This window comes from Mirounga leonina, unplaced genomic scaffold, assembly GCF_011800145.1.
Source record: "Mirounga leonina isolate KUSES-001 unplaced genomic scaffold, KU_Mleo_1.0 Mir_168, whole genome shotgun sequence".
NCBI lineage: Eukaryota > Metazoa > Chordata > Mammalia > Carnivora > Phocidae > Mirounga > Mirounga leonina.
In genome coordinates, this window is record NW_023270426.1 from 12,115,269 (window position 1) to 12,139,413 (window position 24,145).

General features: G+C 41.7%; 1 protein-coding gene across 2 annotated transcripts in view; it reads left to right on the top strand.

The window, feature by feature from the left end:
- Positions 1 to 4,160: 4,160 nt before the first annotated feature.
- PHAX (phosphorylated adaptor for RNA export) overlaps positions 4,161 to 24,145 on the top strand; it is a 30,498-nt gene continuing 10,513 nt past the window's right edge. The window contains exons 1-5 of one of the 2 annotated variants that reach the window (XM_035014025.1): positions 4,161 to 4,276; positions 7,100 to 7,713; positions 9,516 to 9,636; positions 13,122 to 13,205; positions 18,334 to 19,600. In XM_035014025.1, coding sequence (XP_034869916.1) covers positions 4,181 to 4,276; positions 7,100 to 7,713; positions 9,516 to 9,636; positions 13,122 to 13,205; positions 18,334 to 18,603 — 1,185 coding nt within the window. In that variant the 5' untranslated portion in view covers positions 4,161 to 4,180 and the 3' untranslated portion in view covers positions 18,604 to 19,600. Of the gene's footprint in view, positions 4,277 to 7,099; positions 7,714 to 9,515; positions 9,637 to 13,121; positions 13,206 to 18,333; positions 19,601 to 24,145 lie in introns of those variants that run through there. The other variant, XM_035014026.1, reaches the window with a different exon arrangement.

The following is a 24,145-nucleotide window of genomic DNA, read 5'->3' on the forward strand; positions in this document are numbered from 1 at the left end:
GGGTTAATAGGTCTCTCAGTGATTCCCAACATACCTTTTAAAAATATTCCTCCTAATTGCTGGTGGCTTTCCACATTGCAGCCAGACACACTAAGTCACTTTGTTTCTATGCAAAGCCTGTTTTCTTCCCACTGTGCTTTTGTCCTTTGCTATTCTCTCCACCTGTGAAACGTCCATCTCTGCATTCAAGCTTGAGCTTTATCTGTTCCATCCTTACGGCTCAAATAATTTCAACAAATACTCTGGCATATCAAACACCTACCAGAAAGTATAGTATGGGCTGGATATACAGGAATGATGTTTCTGTTTGTAAATGTTACATTTTTACCTGTTCATCCTTGCAAGGCTCCACAACTCTCAGCATTGTAGCAGGCTCACTGTGCACTTACATGAATGAATGAACAAATGAACCTACGAATATACCTGAGGAGCAGAAGGCGTAGACACCTTGTCCAGCACTGATAATCTACCAACAGCCCAGCTACTATCTTCATCACCCCTAGGACTGAAGCCCTAATTTCCATAGTTCTAAGTCTCAGACTCTTTTTTCCCCCTCAGACATTTAACTGAGAATTTAATTCTTCTCACTTTCTGGCTGCTAGCAAGATTCCTTATACATATATCCCACCACCACAGTCTTCCTTCTCCTCCGTTTAATTCAGAAGACATTTACAGATGCACTAAATTTTAGGAGCGATACATAATGCCCTTGAGGAAGGTTAGATACCTTCTCTTCGCTATGTCAAGTAGAGAAGTTCATGGCTGTCTCTCTAAACCAGTTCTAGCAAAAATAGACACCAGTAATTGCCTATGTTGAAAATGGAGATTACATCTCTCTCTTCTACCTCCGTTTTTTCAAAACTACTAATCCCTGCCCAGTAGGAGGTCAGGAAAAAATTATAAGCAATGAATTTTGATGGGGCAGAGCAGGAAGAGATAGAATTAAATGATTCATGAGAGCACATTTCATATATGAAAAAGAATTAAGTGAATCATATATAAAAGCATATATAAAAACTGCAAAGCCTCAGAGAAATGCCAATGTACTGACTGAACCCAGGGCACCTTGAAAGTATTGTATTAGAAGTGGCAAGTCTGCAAAGAGCCAATCCTGCTTTCCAAATGACTTATCAAAGGCATCATAGCATGGTGATTAAAGCAAGGACTCTGGAGTCACAGCATTGTAACAAATGAACAGTGCTTATGATGTGATGTCCTCAATGAATGCTAGAAGTCTTCATTCTTCAAAGATAGCTACCAGGAGGCAGAGGGATGTGACCTGAACACGCATGCTTGCCCCAAGGCAGCAATACATTAGAGAAACCACCACAACCCAGGATACAATTTCATTTTTGCAAATGCAAAACCTGATTTGTCAGAGCATGGGGAAGTGACGCTATTGCTCTGGGCAAACTCATTAATCAAGCTCACAAAGAAATGATGCTACAACTACAATGCTGGCATATTATTTTATAGGGAAAATTATCTTCAGAAAGACCAACAATTCACATCCTATAATCACTGCATTCTCTCCCAGGATACAAACTACCTATCTGGTTGTTTAATGAGCCCAGCATCAGGAGAGTTATTGATTAATAATATACGGTTCCAGCTTTTTAAAAAAATTTTTTTAAGAATTTTATTTATTTGAGAGAGAGAGAAGAGGCAGAGGGAGAGTGAGAATCCCAAGCTGACTCCACGCTGAGCACAGAACCCGTCGCTGGGCTCGATACCAGGACCTTGAGATCATGACGTGAGCCGAAACCAAGAGTCAGCCACTCAACCGACTGAGTCACCCAAGAGCCCCCGATTCCAGCTTTTTATAGCATCAGTCTAAGATAGTCTCCCCAGTGTCTGAATTAAATGATAGATTCAATGCAATCCCAATCAAACACCAGAATTGGCTAGCAGATCTCAAGTTTAAATGGAAATGCAAAGGATCTAGAATAGCCAAGAGAATTTTGGGAAAAATGAACAAATTTACATTACCTAATTTTAACAATTATTATACAATTGTACAACTATTATAAACCTAAGTAATCAAGAGTGTCACATTGGTGTAAAGACAGACATAAAGATTAATGGAACAGAATAGAGAACCCAGAAATAGATTCTCACATACATAGTCAATTTTCAATAAAGGTGACAAGGAAATTCAATGGGGAAAGTATAGCCTTTTCAAGAAAAGGTACTATATTAATCGGATATTCACATGCTAAAAAAAATGAACCTTGACTTTCACTTCACATTACATATAATAATTAACTCAAAATGGACCATGGACCTAAAAGTAAGAACAAAAACTCTAAAACTTCTAGAGGAAAACAATGGAGAAATTCTTTAGGATGGGGAGCTGTTCTCTGCATTTTATAACATTTAGCTGCACCCCATACCACATAGTAAAATGTTAATTATAGCCTGAAATTTGACTCCTACCTCACACCATACAGGATCAGCTCCAAGGGGATTGCAATTCTATGTAGGAAAGATAAAACAATAAAGTTGTGTAAGAGTTAGAAGACCTGGAGTCAAGACTCAGTTTAAATAGCTTAGCTGTGTAATCTCTTTTCATTGTCAAAAAGGGATTGGACTAGGTCTTAGATCTTAAACTCACATTTCAAAAATCTATATGCATTCTTTTCCACGCAGTCTAGAAACTTATCCCAAGGAAATAATAAAACAAGTCTGTGAAAAATATGTGCTAATTGCAAAATCGGCTACAGCCTAAATGGACACCATCAGAAACTAAATAAGTGATGGTATCTCTAGGCAACCGAATGCTAGGTAGTCATTAAAAAGGAGCTAGAGCTTTCTATTTTGGTACAGAAAGGTGTCCAGGATAAATTGTTTCTTTTTAAGATTTTTTAAGTTTTGTTTTTTTTTTAAAATAAGTACAACCTACCCCCTCAAAGTGGGGCTGGAACTCACAACCCCAAGATCCAGTCGCATGTTCTATGGACTGAGCCAGCCAGGCACCCCTATTGTTTTGTTTTGTTTTGTTTTAATGAGATTACAGGAGCGCCTGGGGGGCTCAGTCGGTTAAGCGTCTGCCTTCGGCTCAGGTCATGGTCCCAGGGTCCTGGGATCCAGCCCCCTATCGGGCTCCCTGTTCAGTGGGAAGCCTGCTTCTCCCTCTCCCTCTGCCCCTCCCCCTGCTTGTGCTCTCTCTCTCTCTCTCTCTCTCTCAAATAAATAAACTTTTTAAAAAAATAAAATCAGATTATAGAATAGTAAAAGGTAAAAATAAGTAAAATCCCCTTTATGTAAAAAAAAAAGAATCCCTAAATATTTATTGATCGCCTCTCATATACAATGTCATTGCGCTGAACACTGGGGACAAACGACAGTCAATGAAACAGACATTCCAGGGGAGAACGAAGACCAAAAAAATAAAACAAATGCAGATATGACTATTGATGTCATGAAGCAAAATAAGCGTTCGAGAGTGACAGTAGAGGATCTTGTTCTAGTTAGGGTGGTCGAAGAAGGACTCTGCTGGAAGGTGGCATTCAATCGGAAAATCTAATCATGTAGGAGAACAACCCGCGCGCAAAGAGTGAGGTGTCGAGGCTCCTCCAGGCAGAGGCAAGGGCAACTGCAAAGGCGTGAACCCGTGAAGAACAAAGGATGCGTGAGGGACTGTCTGAGCAGCGCCAGGGCGACTTCAGAGCTAGAGAGGACACAGATCGGCCATGCTGAGAACTCCGAACTCACTGGGTGGAGTGAAGTCCTTGGAAGGTCTGAGCTGGGTAATGACCTCCGGTGCTGCCCGAAAGGCTCTGCAAGAAGCTACAATTACAGGGGGTTGTGCCGGAGCAAGAATGGGAGCAGGAAGGCCCGTGCAGAGCACCTCGGTGAGGAACGTGAGGCCACGGGAGGAATCCCCGACGGCCGCTGTCCAGGCACAACTTTAGGTTTGCACGAAAACAGAGCTCGGGAGGAAACGCGCCCAAGTGCTGGGGAACAGGAGATTCGTTTCCCCGGAAGGGCAAGCGGTGCACAGTTTGTCACGACGAGGCATATTCGTCAACGTTCGCCCGGCGGGCGGGGAAGGCGCCGCGCGCGCCGTCGGGGCGGGAGCGGCCCCCTGGCGGGGGCGCCCGAGCACCGCAGCCCGCCGGACCTCCCCGCCGCGCCGCCGGAAGTGCTCTCCTGAGCCGCCGCGCCACGCCGCGGGAAGATGGCGCAGGACGCCGGCGACATGGAAGACGGGCAGCTTTCCGACTCGGATTCCGACATGACGGTCGCACCCAGCGACAGGCCGCTGCAGGTGCCGGTGAGCGTAGAGGGCAGGCGGGTCGTTCGGAGCCGGGAGCGCGCGGCCCGGGCTGCGAGGAGGGGCGGGCGTGCGGAGCGGGACTGCGGAAGGGGGCGGGCGGCTGTGTGCATGGGCAGCGGGCCGGCCGGCTTCCCGGGCCGGGCGGAGGCACGCGGGCGCCGGCGGCGGCGCGGGGGAGGCGCCGGGCGGGGACGCGAGCGCGGGCCGGCCGAACCCGGACCCGGCGTCTCGTTGCCCAGCGGGGCGGCGAGGCTTGCGGCCTCCTGCTGACGGGCGTGCGGCCGGCTCTTCCCCGCCTGCGGTGTGCCGCTCTGGGTTTTCTGATCTTAACGGAGTGTCCCCGCCCGGCACCTGGGGACGGCGGGCAGAAACATCCCCTGGCGCTCCTTCTTCGCCTTGATCACAGAGGGAGCCTGAAAACCGGGAACGAAGTTCATCACTTGCTTAAGGGCCTGGTTTTCCCCGTCCCCGTCGGACCTGGTTTCGCCACGCAATCCTGTGGCACCGGGTTTTGTATTAACCTCCCCGTTTTCTAAATGGGAGTTTGTCTTGACTGCCTGCTAAGTAGCGGACGCTTTTGAGCGGGCTTGGTGCCCGGCTGCCCGCGTTCGAAAACTGGCGCCTCCGCCGTGTGACCAGTGGCAGGTTATTTAGCCTAGTGCCCCAGTTTGTATAATGGGAATGGTAAGAGCACGCCCGCGATAGGGTGTGTGTAAGGATTCAGTGAACAGTAACGCCTGACAAATTTTAGATGCTGTTGTTATTTGAAGATGGGACGACTGTCTCTTTATTGACTTAAATCACCCCCTCCTGCCGCCATTTCGAGCCCATAATAGCACAAATAACGTCCCCTTTATGTAAAAAACAAAAAAACCCCAAAACCATAAATATTTCTTGGTCACCTATCATATATAATAAGTCATCGGGGCTGAACACTGGGGAGCTCAGCAAATACTTCGTTTAGTACAAAACACAAAGGTGTTCTTTTTTTTTTTTTTTTTAAAGATTTTATTTATTTTAGGGAGAGATGGGGGTGGGGCAGAGAGAATCCCAAGCTGGGTGCTGAGGTGCTGAGGTGGAGCCCACGGTGGGGCTTGATTTCACGACTCTGAGATCATAACCTGAGCCCAAACCAAGAGTCAGCTGCTTAACTGACTGAGCCATCCAGACGCCCCAAGGTGGTCCCTTTTGTATATAGATGTCTTAGGAAATTCATATGAAGGTTTCAGTTTAGGTTTTCAATCTTTTCCGGGTGGTTTTACATAGATTGACCCATGACTTGGTAAACTTAATGCCGTGGACTGTGCAGTTTTAATAGTATGTCAGGGATTCTTACTCATAGGAGTTTACTATCTAATCTCAAAAGAGTGTGGTCACTAAACCGTATAAAAGAAGTTGGATGTGTCCAAATGCAAAAAAAAAAAACATGTTTGAAAAGAAAGAGAACATATTCTGTTATAACTGTGTTAAGCTTTAAAATAAAACTTGCCAGTTATCTTACCAGCAAAAAAGGGTTTATTCTGGAACAGCAGAGAATCACAACTCTGAACAAGCAAGCTAGGGCAAAACCATAGGCAAGTGGGAAACAGAGAGGAATGCTCTTTTATAGAGGAAGGGGAGAAGTTGAGAGGGGCTGTAAAAAAGTCCACTGGAGTAAACTGGGAATTAAAAGCGGTTTTTTGGGTGCCTGGGTGGCTCATTCGGTTAAGCATTTGCCTTCAGCTCAGGTCATGATCCCAGGGTCCTGGGATCAAGCCCTATATCAGGCTCCCTGCTCCATGGGGAGTCTGCTTCTCCCTCTGCCCCTCCCCCTGCTTGTTTGTCTCTCTCTCTCTCTCATAAATAAATAAAATTAAAAAAAAAAAGTATAGTGGCTTTTCATTGGCTGAGTTGGGACAGTCTCATTGGCTGGGCTGTTGCCAGGCAAGAAAAAAATCTTCCTCTGGCTGTGTTAGTAAGGTGTAGGCTGCTTCCTGTGGGAGGTGAAACCTCATGTCTTTTCCTTTGATAGGACATGAGAACTTCCCCTTCAAGCCCCCTGACTCCAGTTTAGTGAGCTTTCCTTTTAATTTTCACAACTGCTACTAACAGTTATTGTGCATGTCATTTTCAAACATTCTGACAATAACTGAAAATACTGAAAATCTTCTAACGTGGGAATTAAAGAGCTTTTTATTTATTTATTTTTTATTATTTATTTATTCATGAGAAAGAGAGAGGGAGGGAGGGAGAAGCAAGCTCCCCACGGAGCAGGGAGCCTGATGCGGGGCTCGATCCCAGAACCCTGAGATCCTGACCTGAGCCGAAGGCAGACACTTAACCCGTCGACGGAGCCACCCAGGTGCCTCTAAAGAGCTTTTTAGGGGCGCCTGGGTGGCTCAGTCGTTGGGCATCTGCGTTTGGCTCAGGTCGTGATCCCGGGGTCCTGGGATCGAGACCCACATCGGGCTCCCTGCTTGGCGGGAAGCCTGCTTCTCCCTCTCCCACTCCCCCTGCTTGTGTTCCCTCTCTCGCTGTGTCTCTCTCTGTCAAATAAATAAAATCTTTTAAAAAAATAAATAAATAAAGAGCTTTTTAGAAATAGGCTTTAGAACTAAATTCTGTATTGGCTTTAGAAATAACGAGTTTGTGGTTTTAAAATTGGCAAATTCCATGTGGAACTTTAGAAAAGTAGGGACTGGATTGGTTTCAGAGATTCATTGAAGATTGTTCTGCTTCAGTGGTCCAACTGAATCCCTAAATAATTTTTTTTTTTAAATAGCACATGCTGGGTAGATTTAATGTGTTTGGTGGAATTGATGGTATTTCCTTTCACTGCAGAAAACACTAGGTGGGGACAGCACAGTGAGGCCCTTCCAGGGTCCTGCAACACCGTGTGCGCCAGTATCACATTATCGGACTGTTAAAAGTGTGGATTCAAGTGAAGAGAGTTTTTCTGATTCAGATGATGACAGCTCCCTTTGGAAACGCAAACGACAGAAATGTTTTAACCCTCCTCCGAAGCCAGAGCCCTTTCAGTTTGGCCAGAGCAGCCAGAAACCACCCATTCCTGGAGGAAAGAAGGTTAACAACATATGGGGTGCTGTGCTACAAGAACAGAATCAAGACGCAGTGGCCACTGAACTTGGTATCTTGGGAATGGAGGGTACCATTGACAAGAGCAGACAATCCGAGACTTACAATTACTTACTTGCTAAGAAACTTAAGAGGGAATCCCAAGAACATACGAAGGAATTAGACAAAGAGCTAGATGAATATATGCATGGTGGCAAAAAAATGGGATCAAAGGAAGAGGAAAATGGGCAAGGTCATCTCAAACGGAAACGACCTATCAAAGACAGACTGGGGGACAGACTAGAAATGAACTATAAAGGCCGGTATGAGATCACAGAGGACGATTCGCAAGAGAAAGTAGCTGATGAAATTTCTTTCAGGTGAGCATTAAAATGTGGCCTGCAAATGAGCACTTGACCAATTACTGTCTTCCATTTATAGGAAATAATTCCAATGCATTAAGGATGATGTTTCTTTTGAGATTTTTTAATTTTAGGAGTGGGTTTACTTGGTTATAGGAATATATCTGTGTTTCCTTAAATGGACAGGCCTGATAAAGAGTTTTGTAAACTTTTATGAACTTTTTTATTTGCTTTTATGAACTCTTAATGACTTTTGTCATTTAGTGCTTTGGAGCTCTTTTTTTTAATTTTATTTTTTTAAGATTTTTTTTTTAACGTATTTATTTGACAGAGATAGAGAGCACAAGTAGGCAGAGGGAAAGGGAGAAGCAGGCTCTCTGCTGGGCAGGGAGCCCGATGCGGGGCTCGATATCAGGACCCCGGGATCATGACCTGAGACGGAAGCAGATGCATAACCAGCTGAGCCACCCAGGCTCCTCTGAAGTAATGCTTTGTTCCTACCCCAGATAACTGCTGATTACTGTCTGTTGGCATAAATTTGCATTTTCTGGACATTTCATAATAATGGAATCATACAGTGTATGGTCTGTATGTGTAATGTTTTTGAGATTTGTCCATTTTGTAGTAGGCATCAACACTTAATTTTTTAATTTCTATACATATACAGACATCCATATTGGTATTCCACTTTTTGACTATCATGAATAATGCTCTATGAGCTTTGACCTGCAGATATTAGGACATGTATTTTAACTTTTACTGGTAAATACCTAGAAGTAGAATTTCTTGGTGTATGGTAAACTGATACTTCATTTTATTTTCAACAAGTTCAGATTTTGTTTAACTTTTTCTTAGCTCTAAGTGATTAATGAACAGTGTCACAAATTTGAAAACAGATATGGTTCAAGAGTAATAATGCTAATACTGGACTTTTAACCTACAGAGTGAGTTTGGAATTTGACTGTTGGAAAGGAATTTAGAGATTTTGTAAACCAAAGCCTTCATTTTATGGATAAGGAAACTGAGACCTAGTAGTTAATATGGCTTGTCCAAAGTCACAGTTTTAAGTGTCAGATTTGGAACTAAACCTTGGTTGCTTTGTTCCTAGTCCAGTGCTCTTTCTCCAATAATGCACTGCCCCTTGTTGAGAAGGAGCAAGAAAACCAGGTCTAGTTAGAGAACTTCCATGTTAATCCTCATTGATCTCTATAGAGTGTGGACTCTGACGTGAGAAGTGTTAGTTAGGCTTCCTATGTTTTTACCTCTCAGTGGTAAGATGAAAATAAGTACCTACTTCATAAGGTTGTTGAGGTAATTAACTGATATAATGCATACAAAGTTTTTAGGATTGTGCTCATCCCATAGTAAGTCATCAGTAAATATTAGCTGTGGCCTTTGTTCTGAGGCAGAGAGACTGAGAGGAAGATCCTATCCACTTTAAAGCTCCCACGCATCTCTGGAGTTAGGAGAACTAACTTGTAGGCGTGATAATTGAAAGCAGTGTATGTTACTTGTTTTGACAAGAGTTTAGGCTTGCTGCTGGATGTGCACATTTATTTTGAAATTCACCATAATCCATTAAGGCAAAATGAAGAGGCCAGTTCTGAGACTTGAGATGGAACCTTGAGTTTATTGTCTCTTTGGGTGACCCAAGGTGGTAGTGTTGGTATGTCCGTGATTCTAAGGTTAAATATTGAAGATTGCCAAAAGCAGATATTACCAGAAGAGGATTTTGATTCTACTTGGGCATTAAACTGGAGACAAAGGTACATTTCTTCAACTTTATACAGCAAATATTTACTCTGTTTGTTCCTTATCAGGTTGCAGGAACCAAAGAAAGATCTGATAGCACGAGTAGTGAGGATAATTGGGAACAAAAAGGCAATTGAACTTCTGATGGAAACTGCTGAAGTTGAACAAAATGGTGGCCTTTTTATAATGGTAAGACTTACTGCTCTGTTGTTTCTATTTTATATTGTGTTTCATGTGATTTTTTTTTTTTTTTTTTTTTTTTACAAAATAAACTTGTCTCTGATTGTTGGATTTCTTATTTATCAGTATATTACAGTGTGGCTCAGATTTTAAAAAACTGAATTTAAAAATTATGTGTAGTTAGTTTTTGCTATTACTACTTTCCTTACAAAAACCATACATAGGGGCCCCTGGGTGGCTCAGTCGTTGAGCGTCTGCCTTCGGCTCAGGTCATGATCCCAGGGTCCTGGGATCAGGCCCCATATCGGGCTCCCTGCTCAGTGGGAAGCCTGCCTCTCCCTCTCCCACTCCCCCTGCTTGTGTTCCCTCTCTCGCTGTGTCTCTCTCTGTCAGATAAATAAATAAAATCTTAAAAAAAAAAAAAAAATACATAAATTGTATCCTGTTAGTGTGCAGTCAACAGTGTATCTCTTACAGGATTCATTGAGAGTAGGGGCTGAAATTTTAAGAAAACAATCTAGAGAGAACTTGGAAACTCAGATTTTAAGAATACAGGTTTTAGAATTTGGGATACTTTGTTTTGAATTCTGGGTCTGCAACTTAATCGGCGTGAGATGTGGCTAAATTATTTGACTTTTCAGAGCCTCTTTCTCCCAGGTGCAGATTGGGGACTAATCCTGTGTTACAAGGATTGGACAAGATGATGCACCTAAAATACTTACCACAGTATGCCCAGCCCTTAGTTGGCAGTGATGAGCAGACATGTTGTTTTGGGTTTGTTTAATTCATGCATCCTTAAAAATTGGTTTTTGGGACCAAAAAACAAAAAAACAAAAACCCACATATATAGGTATAAAACACAGGTAGATATACAGTGTATCAGTGAGTATTAAAGTTCCATGGTTGGTGGGGTAGGGGAAGCAACAGTGAACAAAAACTTGAGAAACACTTTAGTATTTGTTTTTCTTTACACTTTTCTGTTTTCTGTTGTTTTAACTGAAGTATAGCTGACATACAAAAATAATTTTAGCTGTACAACATAGTGATTTGACAATTACAAACAGAATGCTCACCACAATGAGCGTAGTTATCAGCTATTGCTGATATTTATCTCCATACAAAGTTATTACGATGTATTTTTTTAAGATTTTATTTATTAGAGAGAGAGAACATGAGCGGTGGGGAGAGGCAGAGGGAGAAGCAGACTCCCTGGTAGGCAGGAAGCCCGACTGAGGACTCTCTCCCAGGACCCTGGGATCATGACTTGAGCCGAAGGCAGATGCTTAACCAACTGAGCCACCCAGGCGCCCCAAAGTTATTACAATATTATTGATTATATTGCCCATGCTGTACTTTCCATCCCTGTGACTTTATAGTGTCATTGGAAGTTTGTACCTGTTAATCCCCTTCACCTATTTTGCCCATTCCCCACTCCCTGCCCCTCTAGCAATGACGTTCTCTGTATTTATGAGTCTCTTTCTGGTTTTTTGGTAAACAAGTTTGTTTTGGTTTTTAGATTCCACATATAAGTGAAGTCATCTGGCATTTGGCTTGTTCTTTCTGACTCACTTAGCATATCCTCTCTGTCCATCCATGATGTGAGTGGCAAGACTTCATACTTTCTTATAGCCAAGTGATATTTCATCATATATATAGAGATACAGATAGAGATATATATCATCTTTACCCATCATTGGACATTTAAGTTGCTTTCATATTTTGGTTATTTTAAATAATACTGTAGTAAACATAGGGGTCCATATGTCTTTTCAAATTCATGTTTTTGTTTTCTTTGGTTGAATACCCAGCAGTGGAATTGCTGAATCATACGGTATTTCTATTTTGAATTTTTTGAGGAACCTCCATACCGTCTTCCATACTGGCTGTACCAGTTTACATTCCTACTAGCAGTGCACAGAACTACCCTTTTCTCCACATTCTTACCAACATTTGTTATTTCCTGTTGTCTTGATATTAGCCATTCTGACAGATGTGAAGTGAGAAACACTTTACTGCTTGAGAATGGCAAAAAGTGCACTAGTCTGGTTAAGGGCCCAATCATAGGCAGTGGTACTTTTTTTTTATTTTTTTTTATTTTTTATTTATTTATTATTTTTTTTTTTTTTAAGATTTTTTTTTTTTTTTTTAATTTATTTGAGACAGAGAGAACGAGAGAGAGAGCACATGAGAGCAGGGAGGGTCAGAGGGAGAAGCAGGCTCCCTGCCGAGCAGGGAGCCCGATGCGGGACTCGATCCCGGGACTCCAGGATCATGACCTGAGCCGAAGGCAGTCGCTTAACCAACTGAGCCACCCAGGCGCCCCTATTTTTTATTTTTTAAAAGATTTTATTTATTTATTTGACAGAGACACAGCGAGAGAGGGAACACAGGCAGGGGGAGTGGGAGAGGGAGAAGCGGCTTCCCACCGAGCAGGGAGTCTGATGCGGGGCTCGATCCCAGGACCCTGGGATCACGACCTGAGCCGAAGGCAGACGCTTAACGACTGAGCCACCCAGGCGCCCCAGTAGGCAGTGGTACTTTATCCCATATGGTTTTGGAGATTTCATTTAATTCAGCTTTCACCGCAGGGTGAGGATGAAGTTTGAATGGCTCCTTATTTGCTCCTCATGAATCTGAATGGTAACATCACATGAGAGTGAATCAATATTATGCTGTGGAAATGGAGAGAAAAACCAGTTAGAATTGATAGCATTGGCTGAGGAAATAGCATGTGAATCTAGATTATGGAAGTCAAAACAGAACTTGACAACAGAACAAATTACAAAAATCATGAATGTACTGGCACCCTTGTTTGTCACTGCTGAGGTACTTGGATTTTTGTTTAGTTGAGCCCAAAGTTATAGATTCATTAATATCTTAGTACTGTAATAATAAAAGTTTATATCATAGTGAGCTAGTGAAAATCTACTGGTTGTTGGAAAGATGCAAGTCCAAATTCACTTTCTTTTAATGGACAGTTTTCTTTTTTTTGTTCTTTTAAAGATTTTATTTAATTATTAGAGAGCACGAGTGAGGTGAGGAGCAGAGGGAGAGGGAGAAGCAGACTCCCCGCTGAGCAGGGAGCCTGATGCGGGGCTCGATCCCAGGACCCTGAGATCATGACCTGGGCCGAAGGCAGACACTTAAATGACTGAGCCACCCAGGTGCCCTAATGGACATTTTTCTTGTACGATTATTTATTGCTGTGTACTAGGCACTGTTGTAGACACAGCAATCTTACATTGTAGGTAGGGGTGGGAGGGAGACAATATGTAAAGAATAAATATATCTTCAGGTGTGTTAGAAAGTGATAAATGCTATGGTAAAAGAAATAGAGGTATTGAGGTATGGAGAAGAGAGGAGGACATTGCAGTTAAACTGTGGTGATCAGGGTAGACCTTTTTATTTCTTTAGGTACCTTTCTGTTTAAAAGATGCTTTAGGCCATTCATAGGAACAGTCTATATAGTATCATTTTTCTCTTTCTTTTTGTAGAATGGTAGTCGAAGAAGAACACCAGGTGGAGTTTTCCTGAATCTCCTGAAAAATACTCCTAGTATCAGTGAAGAACAAATTAAGGTAAAAATTATAGTGTCCTTGACTTTTAAGATCTATCATAATTTCACTTCTACTTGGGTTCTAGCTTCATATTCTCTTAATCTCCATCACCTGTTCTGCCTTAACTTGACCAGTTTTGTCAGTGTCTCATTTCAAGTAAAACATGTGCCTTTATAAACTGCCTCCTCCTCTTCCCTTTCCAAGCCAAGGTCACAATTTCCGTTATGTCGTTTTCCTGGTCTTTTAGCACATAATTATTTTTTCTACCCTCCTACAACTTTTTATTAATGAAAAATTTCAGACGTGCAGAATAGATGAAACAATAAAAGGATGAATTTCCTACACTTAGATTTAGGGGTTTTTAATATTTTGAGATTCTTACCTTACAGTTGTTTTTCTCTACCATTTGGTAATAAGTAGTGAACATCGTGACACTCAGCTCTAATTATTTCAATAAGCATCTGTCAATAATAAGGACAGTTTCCTACATAGCTTTACCTTAGAGAAGGAAAAACAACTTCATAGTATCATCTAGTATCTTGACCTTATTCCAATTTCCTGAATTGTCCCAAGAATGTATTGTCTACCTTCCACCCCCCCAAACCAGGATCCTGTCTAGATTTCCATTGTATCTCTTTTGCTCATTTTAATTCCACGTTTTCTTTTGTGATTTAGACCTTTTGAAGAGTCTGAATGGTTATCTAATAGAACATACCACATTCTGGTCATTGTCTCCTCATGGGTTTGTTTCATTCAATCCTCTGTCTCCAGTAGTTCTTATAAACTAGAATCTAGGCTCTTCAGTATTAATCATTTTTGCATTACTAGAATGTCTTATATGGGAAGTTCTTTTACCATGTGAGATTTTCACAGCTCAGAATTTATCTTTTCATCTGTTAATTAAGGAACATGATTACATTTAGCAGATCTGATCAAGATGGAGAACTTGCTTCTTGAATAGGAAAGAGGTGGTAGGTACACAGGCAACGCAGATACTGTATTTGAGCAGCTCGGTACTCTCTTTACCATAACAGTGGGTAATACAGGTCGGAGGAATGTGGTTGAGCCATTTATAATGCTAATGAAGACAGATAAATAAAAGTCACTTCCCTTGAGCTGCCGCTCCTTGTGAGTTTATTTTATAAATGCTCAGTGTTAGATTTTTTTTCCTCAAGTTTTCTGGCTGTCCACTTCCAGTTATTTTTTAAAAATCTATTGTTGAAATTCCTACAGGAAACGTTACTGTTATCGCACATTTGAAATCTCTTGTCCATAACTGCCTTTTTTCCTCATTGGAACAATGACTTTGATAAATTTGTAATGATGTAATTTTCCTTACGCCTGTTAGTAGAGCAGAGCTTTTGCTTATGTTCTCCCTCCTCCCCCACGGTGATCCCTAACAAAAGGTGTACACTGAGAAGGAACATCCTTCTAAGGAACATTAAACATTGTTTGATAGTAGAATGTCAGAGGAATAGCACGATGTGATAAAAAGAATTCCCTAACATTCAAAATCTGGGTTTTAATCTTAATTTTGCCATTTAGTAATTATATGACGGAGCAGATCACTTACTCTCCCTCAGCCTTAATTTTCTCAATTATAAAGTGGGGACTTTTTAGTAAGTGTCCTGCCCATTGAATAGAGCTCTAAAAGAATTAAATAAAGTGGTATCTGGAAAAACTTCTTGTAGGTAACTAAACTTTGGACAATTTCCACAAGCAGAAGAGAAGAAAATAACATTTATTCACCATGTCCCCAGCACTAGGCCAAATATTTATAGGACTTAATCTGTACCAGGTTCTATCAAAGTGGATGTTACCATGGTATGCACATGAAAAGTAATAAAAATGATCCCCCTGGGATTGTGCAGAATACTGACTTGAAACTGGTTGTTTTCACTGAATCACGTCTTTGAACTTCAGTTCTAACTCATTGTGGAGAAAGAGATTTTAATGTTAGTAGGTTATGTTAAGCTACCAGAAACATTGCATTATAACAACAAACAAACATTTGAAATACCTAATAATAGAAGAGTGTTAACCAAGAGGGACATTTTTAAAGTAACTATGCTGTAGCTTCTATTTTTGTGAAGCAGTTTTTTTTTTTTTTTAAGATTTTTTATTTATTTATTTGAGACAGAGAGAATGAGAGACAGAGAGCATGAGAGGGAGGAGGGTCAGAGGGAGAAGCAGACTCCCTGCAGAGCAGGGAGCCCGATGCGGGACTCGATCCCAGGACTCCAGGATCATGACCTGAGCCGAAGGCAGTCGCTTAACCAACTGAGCCACCCAGGCGCCCCTTTGTGAAGCAGTTTTAAGAAAAGGAGAAAAATGAAGTAATACCTAATTTTTTAAAAAGGCAAACTACAAATTTAGAACAAAAAAGAGGCATGGGACAATTAATTGATATGTAAAACACCAAAGAGTTACCAATGATTTGGTCTGCTCCAGAGGATTATAAATGTTTTGGCTTTTAAGATATTTCTGTGTTTGGGCGCCTGGGTGGCTCAGTTGGTTAAGCGACTGCCTTCGGCTCAGGTCATGATCCTGGAGTCCCGGGATCGAGTCCCGCATCGGGCTCCCTGCTCGGCGGGGAGTCTGCTTCTCCCTCTGACCCTCCCCCCTCTCATGTACTCGCTCTCTCATTTTCTCTCTTTCAAATAAATAAATAAATAAATCTTTAAAAAAAAAAAAAGATACTTCTGTGTTTTTCCAAATTTTCTGCATGTGCATGGATTGAGTCCTTTTATCAGAGGAAAAAGCCTAAAGCAAATAGAATTTCATCATAGGTAATTTCAAATCATCTAAATGATCATGTTATAATTACTGTTTTGATCACTATAATGCTAATAATCAGTCTGTAGAACTTGGAAGCCAGAACTGAACTGAGTGGGCTTGTTTGCGGTTTTTTTATTTGATTTCGTTTTGGTATATGACATACCATTTTGTTTTGGTTTGTAGTTGTTTAAGTTTTGTTTTGGAAAATACAAAGTTTGTGAGAGAAAAAAAGATTAGGAGTAGTTAAAAAGTTAATTTGCTGTATTTTTTTCAAAAGCTCAGCTGTACTGGTCTCCCTCTGCAAATAGTGTACCATTTAGGTTCTTGTAAAATGAATTCTGTGCAGGTAGATAGGGAAGGGAGGACAGAAAGCTCCTGGCAGATTATCCCTTGTCTGCATTTTTGTAACAACATGAACAACAGTTTACAGCGGCATTTCTCTGGGCCATTGCCCTGTTGGTTCTGCCACATTCGTAACCTATGGAATGTCATTCCTTTTTCATGTGTTTGGAGGCAAAAGGGAAACTGTCATTTTACTTGGTGTTGCCAAGCACTGTACTCCTCAGACTTGTTTTTTTCGAGATGCTTGGATGAGCTTTCCCATGAAATGGGACTCCTTCCCCTTACAGCTGCTCTTTATCTCTGCCCTTGGCGGGTAAGCAGACCCTTGAAAAAATTGTGAGTTGTCACACTTCTGTGAAAGCAACACCATGGGTTTTAAGAATGCGAATATGGAAAACTAATATACGAGCTTACACTTGATACCTTCACATGTTGGCTCTGCAGTCTTGTGCCTTCTCTCCTCCTCTGATTTTAGTGTATGTGCTGCCGAAGCGGGCACTCTCGCTTTCCTCATCTGAAGAGAAGGATAATACCCACTTCATAAGGTTCCGCTGACAATGAAAAATCCTAACACAATACCTGGCATATAAAGGTGCTCATTCAGTAAATGGTGCCTATCTGAAGTCACTTTTTTTGGTCCTTCTTCCACTTCTTACGCCTGTACCCTCCTTCTCCACCCCCAATCTTGTCATTCCTTTAGCAGGTATTTTTATTCCTTCTTCCCATCAAAGCTTTCACCTTCTGAAGCCTTCCCTTGTTGCCTTAATTTCAGGGCTCCTTACTCCTTCCTCTGCTAGTTCTCTGTGCTGCTTGTAACTATTTAGCATAAATATTAGGAGAGGAAAAAAAAAATATTAGGAGAGGGCCTCCTTTATTTCACCATTGTACATAGTACTTTTTATAAACAAGAGGGGATTTGTAATTTGTGCACTTTAAGAATATAATAGGGAGTGACTTGGTTATAGCTTTTAGTAGTCCCTTCCCAGAAGATCATAGGGTGTCAGAAGTGTGTCCTGCCTATCCTAACTTCTCTTTTAGACCTTGGAACCTTCTCTGTTTTAGCATAGTCATTTTTGGCCTTCTCTTTAGATCCCTGGCCTACTTTTCTTTTTGTAGCCTCTGAAACTACACTTCTCTATCTGCATCAAGGTTCCCAGGTGCTATTTTATGTTTTCCCATGTAGTAGTTGAATGAAACACATTTTCTCCTTTGGCAGCTCTCATCCGCTGGCGATTTTGCCTCTTGGAGGACGTTGGGCAGTGCCTAGAGATGTGTTTGGTTGTCTCAGTTTGGGGATGGAGGGGTTCTATGCTGATGGGGCGAGGCCAGGTATGCTGCTAACCCTCCTGCAGTGCACACAACAGGGATCGAGCTGGACGTTTCGGATTGCCCGGGTGGAGAAGCCCTGTACTAACAATCTCATGTTTTTCTGTTAAAAATCCCTCTTCTAACATCCTGGAATATATCCCAGTGCTGATTGCATTATTTTTATGCCTCATGGTATAAGTTTTTGACAGGTTTACATTCTCTACGCTAATTACAGTAACATTTTTTTAAGGGATGGATTTTTTCCCTTGTGTAGGTTACGTGATCATACTTAGTCACACCCTTCAGGCATGGCTTGGTTTCTTAGCATGTGCAGTCACGTATGGTTATGATGCCATTTCAAAGTTAGTAAACCCTTATTCCAAAGACTTCTGTTTTGTTGGGACAAAATAGATTTTAATTTAAATCCTAAGCAACATGATTTTTCTACCATATCTTCCCATTTTGGAAGCCTGTGGCTGTAGAGATGGTATGTGATGGTTGAATAAGCGTGCGCCCCGGAGCTAACATGAGGCTAAGTTTGAATTACAGCTTCATCCTCTGGTTGCAGTGGGGGCTTCCTTACTATCTTGGACTCTGTGTCCTATTAGAGTCTAATAATATTTGCTTGTTTTTTGTGAGAAATGAAGATAACGTAAAGGAAGCCTTCTAATAAACGTTCAGTAAATGGCAGTCTTTACTTCGAGTCGTTCCTTTATTGTAGGACATTTTCTACATTGAAAATCAAAAGGAGTATGAAAATAAAAAGGCTGCTAGAAAGAGGAGAACACAAGTATTGGGGAAAAAAATGAAACAAGCTATTAAAAATCTAAATTTTCAAGAAGATGACGATACATCACGAGAAACTTTTGCAAGTGATACGAACGAGGCTCTGGCCTCTCTTGACGAGCCGCAGGAAGGCCACGGAGAGACAAAGCTGGATGCAGAGGAAGCCATCGAGGTGGATCATTCGCACGATTTGGACATCTTTTAGTACATTTAGGGGAATAAGCCTTTTTAGAATAACCTTGTAATAAGCCATTTCTACTGAAGTTGCTTTGTTTTACTTTGCACTGATAAATGTAAAAATCCGGAGAGAAAGAACTGTTTACTTGTTTAAAATAAAGTTGAATCTGTGGGGAGATGTTATTGATAGAAACATTTCTCATGTCTGACAAAATACTTACAAGTATATATAGCAGAGGATTTAATTTCTCAATCTGTTGCATGTGTTAGTTATTACTAGTTGATAATTACTTTTGTCCAGGTCATTGTAACATGCGATTCAAAAATTTGTTTTCTTTTTCTGATTTATCCTTGCAGTGAATTATGATTGGTTTCAAAACATTCCATTAAAAGATCCTAATAAGGCACATAAATTATTAAGCTGTTACAAATGCATTCAAATTTAGTTTTTCTGTGTTCTAAGAACTTTTAGGCAGTTTGAAGGACAGAGACTAAAAATAGGTTTATACTGATGGTTCTTAACCACTTATTTGTCCAGAAGTAAATTAACAAGCTTTTCAAAGAAATATTGGTTCTTAACTTTAACTTTGTTTTTTACTTCTTTCTAATTACTCGATCATACGCTAAATACTGAATGTGATCCATACCTGTGTAATTACTTTGGACATTTAAAAAATTCACAGTGGTTGCCTGCCTAAGACTGTTTTACCTTATGTTAAGGAAGTTGGGTATTAAAAATGTTACATCTGCCTGAAGTGTCAAATTACTCATTTTTATTGAAGGAAATAAGGGGAGTTAAGGTGTTCTAAGGGTTGACTATGGTTTACAAAATAAACAAAAATCTGTAGGAAGCAATTATAAACTATTCTTTACAGACAGTACTTAAAATCTTTCTGTAGTTCCTGGAATACATAGTCACTGAAGTTGGATCTAAGAATATTATAAGTGGGAAAAGAAGAGGAAAGTGGTTATTGGTTGCTTTTTATTCATAAAGAATGCAAAAATAAAATTAGATTTTGGGCAGTCCTTAATGCGATTCAAGTGACTTTTTTTTTTTTTTAAGATTTTATTTATTTATCTGACAGAGAGAGACACAGCGAGAGGGGGAACACAAGCGGGGGGAGTGGGAGAGGGAGAAGCAGGCTTCTCGCTGAGCAGGGAGCCCGATGCGGGGCTCGATCCCAGGACCCTGGGATCATGACCTGAGCCAAAGGCAGACGCTTAACGGCTGAGCCACCCAGGCACCCCGTGACTTTTTTTTTTAAGATTTATTTATTTAAGTAATCTCTACACCCAGCCTGGGGCTCGAACTCAAGACTCCAAGATCACGAGTCTCATGCTCCTCTGACTGAGCCAGCCAGGTGACCCTCAAGGGACTATTTTTTTAAATCTCAGATATTCTTGCATAAAATTGCTATAATCAAGGGAAGAAAGTATTTTAAATAGGTAACTGAATATTGTTCCTGAGATTATTCATGAGAGGTGATTTTAAAAGTGTAATACATTGGGAAAGATAACATTCAGTTAACTGCCACTTTCATTTTTTTGTGTTTTTTTTTTTTAAAGATTTTATCTATTTATTTGACAGAGACACAGTGAAAATGGGAACACAAGCAGGGGGAAGTGGGAGAGAGAGAAGCAGGCTTCCCACCGAGCAGGGAGCCCGATGCAGGGCTCCATGCAGGGCTCCATCCCAGGACCCGGGGATCATGACCTGAGCCGAAGGCAGACGCTTAATGACTGAGCCACCCAGGCGCCCCTTTACTTTTTTTTTTTTAAATAAGATTTTATTTGAGAGAGCGAGAGTGAGTGAGAGAGCAGAAGCCAGGGTGGGGAGGTGGTGGGTGGTGGGGGTAGGGGACACGGAGAGGCAGAAGCAGAACTTGAAGTGGGACTGCCTCTCAGGACCCTGATCATGACCTGAGCCAAAGGCAGATGCTTAACCGACTGAGCCACCCAGGCGTCCCTGCCACCTTAAATGCCATACGTTTGTGTAAATATTGCTAAATTTTCTAGTGAAAGTTAAGGTTTTTTTTTGAAGGGTATTAACATCTGAGGTTACTTCATCTTCACTAAATGGTCTGTCCTGGTTCTTTTTCTTTTTTCTTTTTTTTTAAAGATTTTTATCTATCTATTAGAGAGCAGGAGTGGAGGGGCAGAGGGAGAGGGAGAAGCAGGCTTCCCACCAAGCAGGGAGCCCGAAGCAGGGGCTTGCTCCCAGGACCCTGGGATCATGACCTGAGCCGAAGGCAGACCCTTCACGGGCTGAGCCACCCAGCCGCTCCCTGGTTCATTGTCACCAGTAGTTGTTACCATTTGGAAACCATGGATTTCTGAATTACATTAGGATTACATCCTAATGTTAAATAGAAACCAACACTTGAGGTGTTTTGTTTTGTTTCTTAGTAATCCATGACATTTTATTATCACTACATCTTGGATACTTATCCTGCATTTTTACCGAAAGGTACTCAAGTTTTGAAAATACCTAAATAACAAACACCAATCAAAATAGTTCTGCAGAGGGCGCCTGGGTGGCTCAGTTGGTTAAGCGACTGCCTTCGGCTCAGGTCATGATCCCGGAGTCCCTGGATCGAGTCCCGCATCAGGCTCCCTGCTCGGCAGGGAACCTGCTTCTCCCTCTGACCCTCCCCCCTCTCCTGTGCTCTCTCTCATTCTCTCTAAATTTTTTTTTATTTATTTGTGAGAGAGAGCACATAAGATGGGGGAGGGTCAGAGGGAGAAGCAGGTTCCCTGCCGAGCAGGGAGCCCGATGCGGGACTCGATCCAGGGACTCCGGGATCATGACCTGAGCCGAAGGCAGTCGCTTAACCAACTGAGCCACCCAGGCGCCCCTAAATAAATAAAATCTTAAAAAAAAAAAAATAGTTCTGCAGAGCAGCACCTCTTGCAGGCATATGCTGTGGTGATTGATGCAAAATGCTTAGCAGGATTTTCCATGTGTCCCGGATGGCTTTAATCATTAGTGTGAAAGAACTGCCTTAACCTCACAGAAGAGATCCAATTCAGGGTCAGGATCTTGAAATTCCAGGGTAGGGAGCAAAGGCACTTCACGGAGCCCCATGAGATCGACCAAGAGCAGCCTCTGCAAAGAGAAGCACCGAGACATGGGTACTGCTCTTGGCTGATGGCTTTAGCTGCCCCATTAGCCTGCCTTCAACGTCCAGGCCACACCAGGGCTAGGAGTAGATGTATGAAAAAGAATCTCACTGTGATGTTTCCTCTTTAAAATAGCATCTTGGCCACTACCTCCGCTGAGGACCTACCCATCTGCTCCTTGGGCTACTCAAAGCACCTGCAGGTGACTTGGCCACCTTGCGTCCTCCCTCACCATCAGCTCTCCATAGAGGTGTGTGCCCATGGCCAGATCCCCTGAAGGAATTTCGCCACATCTCTACACTTTTCTGTACTTTTGCTTAAAAACAATTCACGTGACCAATGGCGAACCTCTGCATCCTACTGGGGGAGTTGGCATGTCCTCTCAAGACTTTGCGGAGTTTGGGGGTTCATGGTCTTCTGCTCCAAGACATGCTCCAGAAGCAAGATAACCTGGTCTGAATGGAGTGAGGGTCCCAATGGGGCACAGACCAGAGCCTGGAGTCCTCCCCAACACTTCAATTTTTAAGGTTCTTTACTTTTTATCCATTAAAATTACTCTTCTTTCTGCCCATCTAAATCTAGAAATCTCTATCCAGGGACGCCTGGCTGGCTCAGCTGGTAGAGCATGCGACTCTCGATCCTGGGATCCATGAGTTCAAGCCCCACGTTGGGCGAGGAGATTACGTAAAGAAAAAAAAAATGTCTATCCAAACTATTGTCAGGTCTATATTCAGTTAATACTCTCACCAAACTATCTGGCAATAATTCTTGCTGCTCAGCCTGACTTCTTTGTACTTGCTGAATATGGGATTGACACGACTAGCCCTCCACTTCTCGTGGTAACTTGCAAGACACACTCCCTGTATTAAAATGAGTTTTTATAATCTCAAATACTCTGCAATAGAACTCACATCCTAGGGGATAAAATGGGTTGGGATGGTTTTGGGTTTAAACATTTCATTTCCACTCTTAAAGGGTGTGTCTAAGCAATAGATGGTGAAACATAAAAGAGACACATCCACCATGGGCAGTATATAAATAGGACAATCAGCTAAGGACAAATACAGAATGTTAATATGAAGGGCTACTTCGTGAATAACAGTTGCATAGTCCAAAATGTTACCTAGGATGTTTGTGTCAAATTTGTAATATGTCTGCAAGCATTCTCAGTTTTTTAATTGTTCATGATAAGAATGATGTTTTATCCCTATCAAAATACCATCCACTTTTTTCAAAGAAATGGAACGAATAATCCTAAAATTTGTATGGAACCAGAAAAGACCCCGCATAGCCAGAGGAATGTTGAAAAAAAAAAAGCAAAGCTGGCGGCATCACAATTCCGGACTTCAAGCTCTATTACAAAGCTGTCATCATCAAGACAGTATGGTACTGGCACAAAAACAGACACATAGATCAATGGAACAGAATAGAGAGCCCAGAAATGGACCCTCAACTCTATGGTCAACTAATCTTTGACAAAGCAGGAAAGAATGTCCAGTGGAAAAAAGACAGTCTCTTCAACAAATGGTGTTGGGAAAATTGGACAGCCACATGCAGAGGAATGAAACTGGACCATTTCCTTACACCACACACAAAAATAGACTCCAAATGGGTGAAAGACCTCAATGTGAGACAGGAGTCCATCAAAATCCTAAAGGAGAACACAGGCAGCAACCTCTTCGACCTCAGCCGAAGCAACTTCCTCCTAGAAACATCGCCAAAGGCAAGGGAAGCAAGGGCAAAAATGAACTATTGGGACTTCATCAAGATAAAAAGCTTTTGCAAAGCAAAGGAAACAGTCAAGAAAACCAAAAGACAACCGACAGAATGGGAGAAGATATTTGCAAATGACATATCAGATAAAGGGCTAGTATCCAAAATCTATAAAGAACTCATCAAACTCAACACCCAAAGAACAAAGAATCCAATCAAGAAATGGGCAGAAGACATGAACAGACATTTTTCCAAAGAAGACATCCAAATGGCCAACAGACACATGAAAAAGTGCTCAATATCGCTCAGCATCAGGGAAATCCAAATCAAAACCTCAATGAGATACCACCTCACACCAGTCAGAATGGCTAAAATTAACAAGTCAGGAAACGACAGATGTTGGCGGGGATGCGGAGAAAGGGGAACCCTCCTACACTGTTGATGGGAATGCAAGCTGGTGCAGCCACTCTGGAAAACTGTATGGAGGTTCCTCAAAAAGTTGAAAATAGAGCTACCATACAATCCAGCAATTGCACTACTGGGTATTTACCCCAAAGATACAAAAGTAGGGATCTGAAAGGGTACATGCACCCCGATGTTTATAGCAGCAATGTCCACAATAGCCAAACTGTGGAAAGAGCCAAGATGTCCATCAACAGATGAATGGATAAAGAAGATGTGGTATATATACACAATGGAATATTATGCAGCCATCAAAAGGAATGAGATCTTGCCAT